Genomic DNA, 16,399 nt, shown 5'->3' with positions numbered 1-16,399 from the left:
AAAAAGGAGGGAATCCAACTGCAATGCTGTGAAAACAAGTTCTAAAACTGTTTTTGAATACCAACCTTGTCATCCTGGTTGCGATAGTAATAGAACACTTTTCCAACCAGAGAGCACCACACCAGCTTGGAGTGTCCATGTTTGACCTGAAAGTGTAGAGAGAGAATTGGTGTTAATAGAATTGGCAATAGAATTGGCATGAATCTATTTTCATGTGAGTTAGTTTGAAATGTGATCTGTTGAAATTGCAATTCATCCAACAAAGACATTTATTTTATTCTTTAAATATTCTACTACAAAGAAGAATATATCTATCCCTGCCAATGTTGTCGCATAACTCTGAACTGAGCATGTGAGAGACAAAGGAAAGGGAAAGGGTATAGTATTATTTACTGGTCCCCAGGGAGGGGACATTATTTTCTTTATTCAGCCAGCAGATCAGGTGACTCAGATGGGTAGATGAGGGCACAGGGGGAGTTGTTATGGGCAAGTGCCTTGCTCAGGGACACTTCAATATTGTCTGGTGGGCAGAGGGGTCGAACTGGCAACCTTCCTTTCCAGATGGTCACTCTATCCACTCTTCTATACGGCCACTCAATGTCAAGACTATCGCCTGACTACAGTGACTCAAGTCTATTGTAGTCTGTAGACTACTATTGTAGCCGGACAGGACAGATGTTGTAAGTCAGGAAAGGTCCCGGTCTGACATGTAGGTGTCCTCCTGGGACTCTACAGCTGGGTGTGCAGAACGTTTAGAGCTCCTACTCCAGTAACTTCAAGCTACTTCAAACTTTTCAACTGAGCTGAGAAACGTGAATCAAGCAACAGCTGATTCCTGCCAGTTGATTCACCTGCATGCCGAAAATCCATTTCGAACCTGGGATGGTGAAGATAATCATTCATCTTAGATGGAATGTTTTCAAGCAGGGCTTAGAAATCCGAGTGAGGCAATGATGTCACCGGAGGAGGCCTGCAACACAAAGCCAGCTGTTCATCAGCTAACTACGGGTCACTGAGGTTAAGTGTGTGGCGCGAGGCCGCACGAGATTGGCTACCCTTTCATTCTCATCACGTCATAGCCTGTAGATCAAAGCTAATGGGGCGGAAGGGAGGGATCAATCACTAGCCAGCCAGGGGCTGTCAGTCATCTGTCAGAGACTTGTCAACCACACTCCTCTGATGTCAATGGGTCCGTCTGAGCATCAATTTCAGCCCTAGCTAATGGGCAGACAGACCTCGGCGAAGACAACTCACACGATGGAGTAGAATGGTGCGCAGAAAAGGTACGCTCGGGTTCGAGCGGTTAACAACACTGAGGATTTGACATTCCAACGGTTCTGCCACAATAGCCGTGTCCCGAATGAGGCTGTCCGAGAATCTGGCTTCGACCTCACAGACCTCTCTCATTTGAATAGACCTCACAGACCTCTCTCATTTGAATAGGGTGTATAAATATAGACCTCACAGACCTCTCTCATTTGAATATGGTGTATAAATATCGCCCTCTATAGAGGGTATGCACGTGACATCATCATTATACCTGGACGTTATGCAGGAACGCCTACTGAGTGTCAAAAAACCACTTTCTGGCCTTGACAGCCCATACATAGTTTACATACCCAAACAGAAAAGTCCTATCTGATTGCATTAAACAATGTTATACCATACTGTAATGCGCTGTAAGCCCGTAACTGTCCTTCCACACAGGACTACTTTTCTTTTGCTACATCTGAACTGCTTGTATATCATCGCAGAAACCTCCCATCTCCACATTCTAACTTTAGTAACAGTTTGGGACATATGAGTTTTCCACACGACAGCAACGATATGTACATGATATATATATGTTCACTCTATTTCACTTAATTCCCTGAAGGAAACGTTGGTTTCCTCTTTTTATGCATCATGAGTCTTCTATATTTTCACCCTACTCTTATCAGAAATATTTGAATATCTGACAATTTTCCTCTTCCTTTCCTTAAAGGAGCATTCAGTGAATGCACGCACTACAGTTTAGGGACACGCAACAGGCCAACAGCACGCACACCAAGGCCCACCCCCGCTCCATCATGATTGGCGGAAGGCCCCTCTCTATCCTGATTGGATGAAGGCTGGGACACCTATAGCCAAAAACTGAGTTTTTTTAAGAGTTTACATAGTACACATGTACATGCATAAACTTTCCTTAATGATTATATCTGGTTTCAGTATTTATTATGATGTATTGTCTCTATTATTAAGGTTATTGTAGCCTTCAATTTGTATTGGGGGTGGGGAGGGGGGCGGGGGTCACGAGACATGGCCAAAGCATTTCCGGGGGTCCCCAGCCAAAAACGTTGAGAACCCCAGGATTTACGAAAAGGTACAAAATTACAAAATATATACAATATGAATTACTATCTAAATAGCATACTACTGTATACAATGCACAGCTCATTCATATTGAGCCTCATTTATACATTGTTGTACAGTACGACTGTGTCACTTGCCGAAAAGAGCAGATTTTCGGCGAGAGACACGACCACAAGAACTGTGAGAATCTTCAACTTCATGCTGACTACGACCCTGACCCAGTGACCTCTGAACCCCTGACCTTAGTCAGCCAGCCTCTCACGGTGGGCTTGGCGGAGGTCTCCACGGTGACGGGGCCGCTGGCCTGGACTTTGAGAATGTTCTGCAGAACGCGGATCCACTCCTCCAGGATGTTGGGGGAGTCGGCTGTCAGGTAGAAGGTCTTCTTCTCTGTAATCAGCTGATGAAATTAACGAGAAAAAAATAACAGGGGAAGATAAGAAGACATTTGGGGAAAAAACGCAACGCAAAAGCAGAGTGAGATAGCATCATCATCACGTCAGAGAGAAGATGAGAATCAGTTTCCAACAAAGCCGGGAAAACATTCCACAGCCATGCTGTACCTGATGTCATCTTAAGCCGCTTCTCTGGAATGCAAAGCCCAGCACACTGCTTTAGGAAGGGGATTCAGTGTGTGCATGTGTGCGCGCCGTATGTGTCTCTACTTGTTGTGTTCATTGTGTGTGTGTGCGCGTGTCTGTGAGTCTGTGGCTGTGTGCGTGCGTGAGTCCGTGCGTGCGTGCGCGTGTGTGTGCTTGTGTGCTTGTCTGGGTGTGTGTCCTTAATGCAGTTAAGTGATTGTTCAATCATAATAGTTGAATCTAACTGGTACTAATGGATGTGCCAGTTTCAGATGTGTGCACATTCACCTGGAATGTCTGCGCTCCTTCTCCACGCGCGATACGGCACGACGAGTTCAGCTCCATCTGGCCCTGAGGCTTCCTGATTACGTCACTCTGAAGAAACACACATCCATGTGCACGCACGCACACACACACACACACACACACACACACACACACACACACACACACACACACACACACACACACACACACACACACACACACACACACACATTATAATATGTGAGGACATCAACACTTTAGGACGGCAATTTTATGCATGCCATATTTACAAATGTTTGCCACTGTTAGCGCTAACTAAAAGGTAAACTAGTCTCAGAGTGACTAGTTTACAAGCTTGTAGATCTGCTATTCTCAGTGAACACACACACACACACACACACACACACACACACAGTGTTAGCTGCTACCACATACATTACACATAGGGAGGCACGCACACAATTAGCTAATTCACTAAAGGTTTTGCAGTGGTCTGTGGAATCAGCCCATCCTTGCATGTGGTTCATCCTCCGTCAAAATGACGAAGCTGTGGCCTCCACCACTGGATGCATCGGGAGGTTGCACGGGACGTTGTGCACAAGCATGAAATTGAAACAGCATGGATGATGTCACAGTTATGTAAATGTGTCTTCACATTGAATGGCCCTACTGAAACCACTGTTGACTGAGGAGGTTCTGTTTCACTTTTGAGGTTGCTTGGATACGAGTTCTTCCCCACCACCACCACCACCCAAGTATCGTCTAGAGCGAGTGAGAGAGGCAGACTCACAGGAGATTTGTAGTAGAGTATTTCGCCATTCCTCAAGATGAACCAGCGTCGTTTCCAGGCCTTGACTTGACTGCCCATCTTCAGCAGGTAACCAGATTTCTCCAACATCTCCTACATATACACACAGTAAGAGAACCTGATTCAACACAACTGACCGCAAAGCATGACAATCTGATGGCTCAGACTGTCATGCGTTTAGGTTAGCTGTTCATTTGAGTTTCAATCATCTTTAATATTATCTCATTCTGTGGAAACCATTGACCATATTCACACGGCATCCATTTCAGTCAAACGCAGCACGCGGAGTCAGTTCAGTCAGTCAACCTCAAAGGGGGTTCTTGCCATGCTCAAAGGCTCATTCTATAACATGCTGCATTACTATGTGGCCGTATAAGTGTGTGCAAGTCTCACACGTCATTCGCCGATGCGGCAGTCAGCTGACCAATTGGGCAGGCTACTTAAGCTCACTAGACTCCATGCTCTTTCTGCCTTCCTCTGCTCATGGTTCCCGGTTGTATGTGATGTTTTCTCCCACCTCCACCCCAGCACCACCGGTGGGCTCTGCTATTTATGCTCCCCATGGGGGGGTTATTGTATATCTATCTCCCTGCTCTTATGTTTTCTGTTGTTGCTTAATCGTGCCGAGCAGGGAGAAATCCAGCAGAGCCGAACGCCAAGTCAAATATCATATGCACACTTGTTACTCATTCTGCAATAAATATTGGTTAATCTTTATTGTCTGACTGAACTCATGAATTGAATACAAATATTTGTTATGAATATAAAATGAGCAATACATTTATTTTGGTTTGGTGATGACTTTTAGGTACGACCAATCAGAGCATGTGAGCGGAGCGGAGCGAGGGGATTTTGACGTGAGCGCGGAGTGGGTTTTTAAATGGGTCAGATTGACTTCCGGAGCGAGAACTGTCCTCCGCTCCGAGCCGCTCAGTGCACACGGCACGGCACTGTGCAAGCTTGGCTAGCAGTTTACATCAATCATTGTCTCTCAAGCAGGCCCGGCACCACGGGGGGGTAAAGGGGATGTTTGCGCCCTTAAATCAACCTCTTTACCTTTGTGCCCCCTCAAAAATCTCAATTTCCCTCAGTCATTTCATCCTGGCGCCGGGCCTGCTCTCAGACTCAAGCCCAGCCCCATACACGTAATCTGCTTCACGGACTGTCCATGAGAATAGACATACAAATCACCAATGCACCGCTCATGGTGTGTCGACAGTTTACATATCTGTTCTTTTGGATTTGGACACATGACGATGGGCTACAACAGAGCATGTGAGCGCGAGCGTGAGAGGAGCGAGGAGCGGAGCGGGTGGATTTTGAAGTGAGCGCGGAGCGAGCGTAGAGCGGCGTGGGGGGAGATGAACGTGAGCGCGGAGACGAGCGTAACAAAAGCCGTCGAGAGCGAAGAGCGGAATTATCAGCCGCTCCGCTCCGCTCACATGCTCTGCTACCAATAGGGCAGATGTTACATTGTAGCACATACAAGTAGATCCAAAACAGTAGGTTGTGGTGATGGAGTATAGAGCGTTGCAGTACTGCCCCCTGCGAGGGCACCAGAATAGAATTTCTAATTAGTTTCAAAGCGTATTTATTTAAAGACCTGTAAGCCTCGTCGACATCATGGTACTGTATAACTTCATGTTGTGATAATAATATAGCAGCAGCAGTCTATGCTACAAAGTACAACTTCGTCATCGTATCCAGCAACCATATATTGCTGTCAGGTGGAAACCTTGTATGACCAAAACCGTTCCTTTAAAAAATATATAATAATAATAATAAAAATGAATACCAGTTAAAAGAGCCTAACTACAAGCTGCATCATATTGTTATCTTGACACTCACAGGTCCAGTGCTCTCGCAGGAGTAAGCAGAGGTGCGCTGGACTTTGTGTTCAGGCTCTGAATAGTCACTGTCCAGAGAGTAGGCATCTGGTGGAATGGCGTAGTCACTCTCTGAGCTGATGGAGGACATGGACACACCTGTAGGACAGCAGAGGACCAGGGAACCAGGGAGCGGAACGTATTTAAAGAGATCAAACAATATGAAACATACAGCTAGGAGTGCAAACTATACACGCACCAATTCATCTCTTGTTCTATGTCTCTTGATTGTCTCTTTTACATTTGACCTTTTCAACCAAAACATAATCATCTCTTTGGGGCAGCCTACAGATCAAGGACCACTTCACCACTTTTCAACCTATATCTTCATATAATTGTTGCTCACTAATGTTCATGATAAAATACCACAAGCCCAGATTTGTTCTGTGTCTCATGGGAGGGATGTGGTCAGTTTCAGAAACCCGTCCACCAGTGACATCATTGATAGGGAATTTGACATATACGACACACAGTATGGAATCCCCCTAGTAACCCCCTTCACATTCCGTAAATCCTGGCCAGATGTAATTTCCTGGGATCTAGTAGGACTAGAGTAAATAATAATAAAGAAATGGCTTTAACGTTGTCCTTTAAGTACCAGTGACGTTGATCAAATCCCTCACCTCTCTTGACCGCACGAGGACTCCCTGGGATGCTGCCCTTTCTGTCTGGGCTAAGCATGGAGGTGCGTAAGCTGGCCAGAGAACTGCTGTCATCCTCTGACCCAGAGTCATCATCAGGCAGAGGAACACTGCTGATCTGAGTGGCTTTCTATTACACACAAACACGGGAGGTAAGCATTAACCACATGCCCTCACTATTCTTGGGCGACACTCAACACAGATCTACAAGCTCACAGCGCTTCGTGTTTGCGTTGAGTTGTGAGCTTGTAGATCAGCTGTTTTCGGCAAAGAGAATGAATTTGGAGTGAAGCAACTAGTATAGAGTCCTGGGTGAGCTACATAGGGGTTGAAGTGGTTAAGGGAAGTCAACACACCAACTATATCATTCACTACGGTCGTTGTTATAGTTGTGGTGTGAACTCTGCCATCCACTTAATAATTTATCAGTTATCCATCTATAAATTGCAGAAACAGGTGGGCAGCGTCCATCCAATTGACTTCAATCTTGGCGTGTTTGTCGCTGATGACCTGGAAATCATTTGTGCTGAAAAGGAATTTGGTTGGACCAGCAATTGTCCACAACCATAAAATCACTGTGTCCGTATATATTAATTATAGTAGACTTGGTGTGGATGGACCATTGGCTAAGGCAAAAGATCAAGTTGGCTCAAGTTTAAGAACAGATTCAACGCAAGAAACTAACAAAATACTGACTCGTCCTCACATTGTACCTATAAAGTATAAACCCTGTTTTTCTGTTCTTTCTCCCCTTACCCCCTTCAGTGTAGTATACACAGGCACATTGATGTTCTTTCTCCCCTTACCCCCTTCAGTGTAGTATACACAGGCACATTGATGTTCTTTCTCCCCTTACCCCCTTCAGTGTAGTATACACAGGCACATTGATGTTCTTTATCCCCTTACCCCCTTCAGTGTAGTATACACAGGCACATTGATGTTCTTTCTCCCCTTACCCCCTTCAGTGTAGTATACACAGGCACATTGATGTTCTTTATCCCCTTACCCCCTTCAGTGTAGTATACACAGGCACATTGATGTTCTTATCCCCTTACCCCCTTCAGTGTAGTATACACAGGCACATTGATGTTCTTTATCCCCTTACCCCCTTCAGTGTAGTATACACAGGCACATTGATGTTCTTTATCCCCTTACCCCCTTCAGTGTAGTATACACAGGCACATTGATGTTCTTTCTCCCCTTACCCCCTTCAGTGTAGTATACACAGGCACATTGATGTTCTTATCCCCTTACCCCCTTCAGTGTAGTATACACAGGCACATTGATGTTCTTATCCCCTTACCCCCTTCAGTGTAGTATACACAGGCACATTGATGTTCTTGTAGATCATGTGGGTAAATGGACCTGCTGCTGGATACTGGGACCCTGAAACAGAGACAACACTTTACTGTAATTACTATAACAGGTGTGCCGATTCCAGAACAACAAACTGTTGAAAAAGCGATGTCAACCACAAGCAACTTGTGTTCATTTCAGACTATCTGTTCAATCTGGTCAGAGCACAAAATATGCCAAGAGCACTCAAAGGAGAAACTAAGGGAGGGAATTTATCTGACAGCAACCTATGAAGTCATCCAAAACAGCCCATTTGGCAGTCGATGAGATATATACCAGGCACTCGGTAAACGCAGGGTTCTGAATGCTGTCAAATCTCAAAGTGTTAAAAAACACGGTGAAATGTAATTACACCCTGGTCCATGCTCTTTTCATCACAGCTGATTAAAAAGCAGGATTTCCCTCCCTCACATCCACCACAACACTCCCCCCTCTGTTCTCCCTCTGCGTCTTTAAAGGGAGCTCTTAAAAGCCTCCCGGCGAAGGGCTTGCACCTGCACAGGTGCGCGAACGCCTCAGGTAAAAAAGGAAGTGACATCAAAGGCAGCAATGACAGATCTGACCAACTACCTGTACACTCACCACCCACCTCTTCAGCATGAAGGCCTGTTCAGACGGGGAGCGACTGACGCGCCTAGTAATTCATTTTCAATGAGAGGCGTGCATTTATGTTTTGGACGCGCAGAGAAGTTGAGGGGCAATTACGCATTGCACAAGCGTATTGTCATGGGCGCATGGGGGCCTAACGATGAATACAAAATTAATATCAACATCTTAATACTGTCCAATAGTTCGATACAGAGGGGGTGAAATTATGACAGGCAGTTACTGCTGTCAAAATATGACTCCCCGGTCAAAAAACACTTTGTTTGAAATAGACACAATATCAACATCTAGACCTGGATTATGCTGAGGTTTTCTTTCCTGTGCAGAACAGAACTGGATGGAAGGCAGTTTTATTTCCTTCTCTTTGCTGGATTAGACTTAATGAAATTTATGGGCTTGGACTTCAAGTGAATGCCATACTGTCATAGAAAAATTGTGTTTGGCAACAAGGGAAGATGTGGATGGCTGGTTTCTTGTTTTTCCCAGCACTGACGGGTTACTCACCTCGTCCAGGTCCCCTGGCTCCAGGATTGGCCTCTGACACCCGCATGCCTGACTTAGCCACCGCGTAGATGCGACTCTCCTGTAGAAATTGAAAATGTAATCTACACCATTCTTCTCTTAACTTCAAGGCCAAAAAGCTACACTAGTGTGTGATAGTGATCATTATGCTTATTTTTACATTTTGAGAAAACATTAAAAAAAAATTGTAAATGTTTCTTCTGTTGTCATCTTACTATAAATGCACCACGTCTCTGTACGCGTGTACAGTACGTACGTCTGTAATCCACATAACTTGAGAACTGTTCGCCCCACTGACTTTGACACTTTGTGTGTCAAATTTGACACACATGTTCCACACCACCACAAGGAGTGCAGTGCCCGGCCTTTCCAGAAACACCACAAAAGGCTCTGGTCAGGCTCTGCCAGTGGACTTTTCACAGTCAGTTTGCACTATTCAGACAGACAGATACAGAGATCTCCATATGGGACACAGACAGACGGTTTAAACGGGTGCTATGACAACGGCTATTGTATACTAGGTTCCCAAGTAGGTCAGTGGCCGACGGGCACAGGTCTATTTTGGTGTAATGCATCAACTTCAGAGACACATTCCACATATACAGTACCTGGCAATAAAAATAATTGTGATTTTAAATACATGACAATGGCTGCAATACTGTCAATATAACATGAATAAGTATTGTCATTGCAAGGGAAGACAATGTGGAAACAGTTTCTTTTACCAACATAAACATATCTTTAGCCCGTTACAAACAAACACAAATCTAGAATGTGACTGGAAGGACGTCCTCTAATCCTACCCAAGAGGGGAAGCGATGCAAGGGAGGAGTCGGGGGCTTCAGAACCTCTGGATCCAGACGCTCAAGTTCCTCAGCGAGCCCCACGAAGGACACTCCATCTCCGCGTGGAGGCTCTTCCTCCGGGCCCTGCCCCTCCACCACGCCTTCCATCCCGTCAGGCAGGCCGTCGTCGATGTCCGTTTCCTCCACAACCTGGGCGAAGGGCGAGGTGGCAGTGCCGGAGCTCTGCAGGGTGGACGAGGAGGTCATGATGTCTATGTTGACGTTGAGGTGGTGGAGCCGGTCCAGGCTGGGCTGAGGCTGGCTATAGTGCTTCTTCACCAGCTGAATGCTGTCCCTGGGAGTCAGAGGGGTCCGTACCTTGGGCAGAGTCATGCTGGTGCCTGATGGGTGGGCCTGATGTTGGAGAGGACTTGTCGGGAAGGGGTGGTTGGTGGAAGGAGAGCGAGACAAGAGTGGGCTTTTGGGAGTGATCCCAGGGAGAGGTGTGTTGTGGGTGCTGGGCCCGTGGGCCATCTCGTAGGCCGAGGAAGACGACGAGGATGACGAGGAGGACGAGTGAAGGCACTGGGAGCGGAATTTGATGTTGAGCTCGTCGGAGGAATTGTCTCTATCGAAGCCGCCGGCTCTGCCCTCCGGCCTCTCCCTGGTGGGAGGCAGGGGTCCCACTGATTGATCCAGACCACTGTTGCACATATGGCTGCAAGGGCACTCCTTGCCTCGACTCGGACAGTGAGCGTCATAGTTCCCTATGTCGCCTTGACACGTCCCTTTGGCATGCTGTTCAGGAGACCTCTTTACATCTGAAAGGAGAGACAAAAGCATGTTTAGTTTACATTGAAATCAAGGCCCAAGATTGAGGTTAAGAAAACAATGCAAGGCAATAGTACTGTAGATGGTGGTCATGATAGTATAAATGGGCAGAGACAGGCTTTTGAAGTGACAGGCACGTTTCTTTTGATTCAAGCCTCCTAATCCCAAAGTCTTTTCATTTCACCCTGTGTGCTCCACCCTTACCGGTGCCGTCTGGTTCTGTAACAGGACATTGCCCAGTTTATTATATTCAAGCACACACACCCCACTGCTTCAAAAGCTTTGCTCTGCCTGTCCCTGCAAGACAATGTGAATTATATGGCGGCCACACCTGACGGCGAGGTCTTAATACTACAAGGGGCTGCACGGGGCCCAGCCTGTCGCCAGCCGTCGTCTTGGGCTGGCGGTGTGCCCGGGCAGCTGGGAGGATACAGGGGGCTGTTGGGCACCAGGTGGGCGTCAGTCGCTGGGGAGGTAGTGGTGGGTGCAGGGGTTGCAGGTTTTTCCAAGAGAACTGCAGGAAAAATAAGTGTTAAATAGCCCGAGGTGCGCACGCTTATCTGACACACCAAAGGTCCAACATGCACCCGTCGCTCCCAAAATGCGTTGGTCCGACCTGCGTTGCGTCGTGCTTGCTGTTAGGGTTAGTTTAGGGTTTGGGGTAGGTTGTCAGACTGTCGGAGCTTTGGTGTGTCGGAAATAAAGCCTGTACCCGTATGTGTCCATTATAACATTCTAATTATTAATAAGCAAAATGATATTATTGGCGGCAGGAAAGAAAGCTATCACAAGAAAATGGGGACAGATGGAACCTCCAACACAGGGACAATGGCAGGACTTGATTCAGGAGATAAATTTCATGGAGAAACTGACACACCTTCTGAGGCTACAGGAAGAAAAAATGGAGGACAAATGGTCTAAATGGACAATATTTAAGAGTATGGGGGAATGAGAAACAATAGTAAAAATGTAATGTAACAAATTTGAAACGCAATGTCGATGCCTTTTTCTTTTCTTTTTTTTTGTATGTTTGTGGTGTTGTTGTGTGTACTGTATGTTTTCTTCTGTCTTTTTGTCTTGAAAAATCAATAAAGATTTAAGTTAAAAAATAAGAAAAAATAAGCAAAATGATAGTGTAAATGGTAGTGTACTGTATGCGTGTGCGTGTGCGTGTGTGTGTGTGTGTGTGTGTGTGTGAAAAACAGATGTGCTCTAAATTCCATTGTAATGCAAAAGACAGAGATGATTCGAGATCAGGCCCACAGGGCTTTAGCATTTAGTTCCAGATCACCATGTAGTTTGTCCTGCAGCACCAGGATCTGTTCCGTCTGCTTCAAGTTGGCCATTTTCAGCTGCTGGTTCTCCAGCTCCATCTATAACACAGAACATGATTTAACACGATTTAACACAATACAACAATGCATTCATTACCAAGCTTTCAAATGGACAAAATTTGTTTTTGAATAATCCAGTTAATTCGTTTAAGAAAAATGGACCCAGTCTCTAAAATGTATTTTGTCAACTAAATTTGTTAATAATAATAATAATAATAATAACTAGAAAAAGTGCCCTTCCGGGCACAGGTCTCCACCAGGTTATCCACAGATCCGTGCAGTTAGAGGTAAAAACACTTTTCGGCCAGTTATAGCGCCACCTTGAGGCTGAGTTGAAATTGTTCATGTGGCATTTCGTCCTCGGCCTAGTGGGAATGTGGGTGCACAATTTCACGGAAATCACGCGATGTGTTCATGATTTGCAGCATTTTGTTTGAAACTGAGCACTCCTGTGAACTTTGGAAGCCAATCTTAACCAATCAGGATGGAGTCTGATAAATCTGAAAGACCCGTTTCGTTGAATGGCTCTAGAGAGACTGTGTACCAATTTGCGTGATGTTTGGACAAAATCTGTAGGTGTACTGTGCAAAAACGTGTTTTGCACAAAGCGGCCTCCTGGTGGCGCTATAACAGGCCGTTCTGGAAAGTTTGGGGCAGAGGTTCATGGTTGGCATCCAGGGAGTGTGTGTGCAAAATATGGCATTGAAAAACTTGTTTTGCACAAAGCGGCCTCCTGGTGGCGCTATAACAGGCCGTTCTGGAAAGTTTGGGGCAGAGGTTCATGGTTGGCATCCAGGGAGTGTGTGTGCAAAATATGGCATCGACCGGGTTAACGGTGGCCGAGATTAGCTGTTCACGGACACACACACGGACACACACACGGACACACACGCGGACGGACGGAGTGCAAAACATACTCTCCCCACATGCCTTCGGCCTGGTGGAGACAATAATAATAACTAGAAAAAGTGCCCTTCCGGGCACAGGTCTCCACCAGGTTATCCACAGATCCGTGCAGTTAGAGGTAAAAACACTTTTCGGCCAGTTATAGCGCCACCTTGAGGCTGAGTTGAAATTGTTCATGTGGCATTTCGTCCTCGGCCTAGTGGGAATGTGGGTGCACAATTTCACGGAATTCACGCGATGTGTTCATGATTTGCAGCATTTTGTTTGAAACTGAGCACTCCTGTGAACTTTGGAAGCCAATCTTAACCAATCAGGATGGAGTCTGATCAATCTGAAAGACCCGTTTCGTTGAATGGCTCTAGAGAGACTGTGTACCAATTTGCGTGATGTTTGGACAAAATCTGTAGGTGTACTGTGCAAAAACTTGTTTTGCACAAAGCGGCCTCCTGGTGGCGCTATAACAGGCCGTTCTGGAATGTTTGGGGCAGAGGTTCATGGTTGGCATCCAGGGAGTGTGTGTGCAAAATATGGCATCGACCGGGTTAACGGTGGCCGAGATTAGCTGTTCACGGACACACACACGGACGGACGGACGGACGGACGGACACACAAACGGACGGACGGAGTGCAAAACATACTCTCCCCACATGCCTTCGGCCTGGTGGAGACAATAATAATAATTTAAAAAGTCCAAGACGCTTTGTCAATACTGTCGCCTAGCTCAGTGACTCTTTGTCACTACTGTCGCCTAGCTCAGTGATTCTCAACCTGTGGGCTGAGAAGTGGTCAAATAAATAGGCAGCAGGGATGGCTCATTAAGGACGGGAAAGCCAGCTGCAATCAGTTCACCATAGAGTCGGCTATGGGAACTAACAAAAACGTTTCACAGCTAAAGGATATGATTAGCAGTGGTGGAAAGTAACCAAGTACATTTACTTAAGTACTAAACTTAAGTACAGTTTTGAGGTATTTGTACTTTACTTGAGTATTTCCAATACTTTTACTTCTAGCTGCACTACATATCAGAGGCAAATATTGTACTTTTTTAAAATTATATTCTACTTTGTACAATATTGTACTCTACTTTTATTTGAAAAATGTTGTTACTAGTTACTAGTTAACATACATTAGCCACTTCAGCCCTATACATTTTGGCCATTTGAAAATAGCCGATCTACAAGCTCACTATGCGTTGCGGTGTGACGTGAGCTTGTAGATCGATATTTTAAAATGAGTTTTATATTATTTTATATTAGTTTTAAATGGGACATTGTGCATACTGAGTACTTTCTACTTTTGGTACATTTTGATTCCAATACTTTAATACTTCTACTCAAGTACATTTAGTAACTAAGTATTTCTACATTGCAGTATTGATTTGATACTTTTACTTAAGTAAAAAAATGTGTGTACGTTTTACATTGCTCCAAATGAATGACTTCCTCCCGCTTTGTTGCTGGTTGCCAGAGTTTGTCATCAACGTACACATGCTAGATCGCCAGACAGGAAACCTGTCTATTCCTTGACGGTGAAAGAATGTTTCTATTCATTCTTCAACCATCAATCAACAAAGCGTATGGTTTCTATCACTGGGAATAGTGTCTCTGAGCAGGCTGAAAGCTTTTCAAGAGCCTGGTTCTTTTAGGCAGAGATCTAACTATACATGTCTGAGCTTACCTCTCTAAGCTTAAAGGTGACCCAGTCTTTAATCTTGGCAGCCTTCTCTTCAATGATCTTTGCCTCCTGGGCTCTGACTAAGATCTGCAGTCAGAGAAAAATAGGGTTTCTGTGGATTACAACCTACATTTTATGAACATAAATGGACATTTCTTGATCCTTATCTAGCCGCTTCACATACCTGTTTTTCCAGCTGTATCTCTAATCGCTTTATCACCGCATCTTTTTCTTGCACTTGACTGGTCAGTTCCTGGTGTTTTCTGTACAACGAGATCTCCGATTCACTGGTTTGGATGTTCGCCGATTTGAGCTTCTCTTCCATGACGTGGATCTAAAAGACATCATTTTGATAAAGTAAAAGGTATTAGCACCAACAGTTTGTTTTGGTTGTTTTGGGGAGGACAAAAGCCAAGAGGAAAATACTGGAGATGGAGATACATTAACTCATGTCTGTGAATGGAATAAGCCTCCAAAGCCCTTGAGAACTGAGTCTTTAACGTTTTGGAAAATAAATTGCGGCACCATCAAATTACCACCTTCAGAAAACACCTGAAACACCCAGTAATGGTGGAAAATTAGCAATTAAATCCAACAGAACAAGACGAAACGTGTGTGTGTGTGTGTGTGTGTGTGTGTGTGCGCGTGCGTGCGTGCGTGCGTGCGTGCGTGCGTGTGTTGTAGCAGATTGCCCTTTAAATGTGCTTTTGGGGTGCCAGCCGGCTTTTCATTCGGTAATATTTTAGGGTAAAATACCTTTAAATTTCAGAGCAAAATCCACATGGGTACTGTAAATGCATTAAAACATGCACCCATACATTTCACAAACAACACCAAAAATGTAAATTCACAGATATTCAACCAGATAGTAGTAGTCCCAACACAATAACTCAATTGCAGTAAAATTAAAAACATATAATTTTTGTCATGGCTTTAAAATTTAAGGCATAGTCATTGTGCTATCAAGTCACCTTACACCTAGGGGAGTTATCAATGACTATGCCTTAAATGCTACTGTTATGACATAGACATGACATACACAACTTTAGGCAACCTTTTATGAGTGGAATTGTCTTCATAACATGACGTTTTGGTGTCTATTAAGGCAGGTAACATTCAAATAAACTTTTTAAATATTGTAGCAGACACTAGTATAGTTTTGTTTTTAAGTAATCCCAGTTTGTGTGGTTATTTATCACAGATGGAATGTGTGAAGAGGAGTGAAAGATTCATGACCATGACCATCGGGAGAAACAGATTGAACTGAGACTAGGCTCTGTAGGTTGACTCCTGTCCGGGCCCCTCCTACGTCTCACCAGGTCCACTCCTGCTCTCACCAGGTGCAGCCAGGACCTGTGCATTGCACCAGACTCCCAGCACCAGACACTTCATTCAGGAGTGGTGGATTCTTGAGCCGCAATGGTTCTGCAGGCTCCAGCTGGGCAACGGTGGTACTGTAGGCTCCGCTTGCGGCTCGAACTATACCTGGTTGTCTCCCGTCTCTCCGGTGGTCACCAGACTATACCTGGTTGTCTCCCGTCTCTCCGGTGGTCACCAGACTATACCTGGTTGTCTCCCGTCTCTCCGGTGGTCACCAGACTATACATGGTTGTCTCCCGTCTCTCCGGTGGTCACCAGACTATACCTGGTTGTCTCCCGTCTCTCCGGTGGTCACCAGACTATACCTGGTTGTCTCCCGTCTCTCCGGTGGTCACCAGACTATACCTGGTTGTCACAGTCTAAGTAAACTTAACAAAGAATGGGCTCAAATAATTAATTGTTGAAAGTCCTTCCTGCAGCCTGTAACCTGTGGTCAGTGGTGGAAAGGAAGTAGTACATTTACTATACTA

The 16,399-nt window shown here is 45.2% G+C and overlaps 1 protein-coding gene across 1 annotated transcript in view; it reads right to left on the bottom strand.

Moving 5' to 3' along the window:
- plekhh1 (pleckstrin homology domain containing, family H (with MyTH4 domain) member 1) overlaps positions 1–16,399 on the bottom strand; it is a 61,036-nt gene that overhangs the window by 16,609 nt on the left and 28,028 nt on the right. Inside the window, exons 4-16 of the mRNA XM_083791158.1 lie at positions 14,734–14,883; positions 14,553–14,636; positions 11,927–12,008; positions 10,967–11,149; positions 9,823–10,625; positions 9,002–9,080; positions 7,839–7,921; positions 6,518–6,665; positions 5,857–5,993; positions 3,991–4,101; positions 3,222–3,308; positions 2,594–2,752; positions 66–146 (exon numbers count right to left, since the gene is read on the bottom strand). Of these exons, the coding sequence (XP_083647284.1) occupies positions 66–146; positions 2,594–2,752; positions 3,222–3,308; positions 3,991–4,101; positions 5,857–5,993; positions 6,518–6,665; positions 7,839–7,921; positions 9,002–9,080; positions 9,823–10,625; positions 10,967–11,149; positions 11,927–12,008; positions 14,553–14,636; positions 14,734–14,883 (2,187 nt within the window). The remainder of the gene's footprint in view (positions 1–65; positions 147–2,593; positions 2,753–3,221; positions 3,309–3,990; positions 4,102–5,856; positions 5,994–6,517; positions 6,666–7,838; positions 7,922–9,001; positions 9,081–9,822; positions 10,626–10,966; positions 11,150–11,926; positions 12,009–14,552; positions 14,637–14,733; positions 14,884–16,399) is intronic.

Source organism: Protomyctophum parallelum (genome assembly GCF_964188405.1).
Source record: "Protomyctophum parallelum genome assembly, chromosome: 20".
NCBI lineage: Eukaryota > Metazoa > Chordata > Actinopteri > Myctophiformes > Myctophidae > Protomyctophum > Protomyctophum parallelum.
The sequence above is the reverse complement of the archived record's forward strand: the minus strand, read 5'-3'. Positions and strand labels throughout refer to the sequence as shown.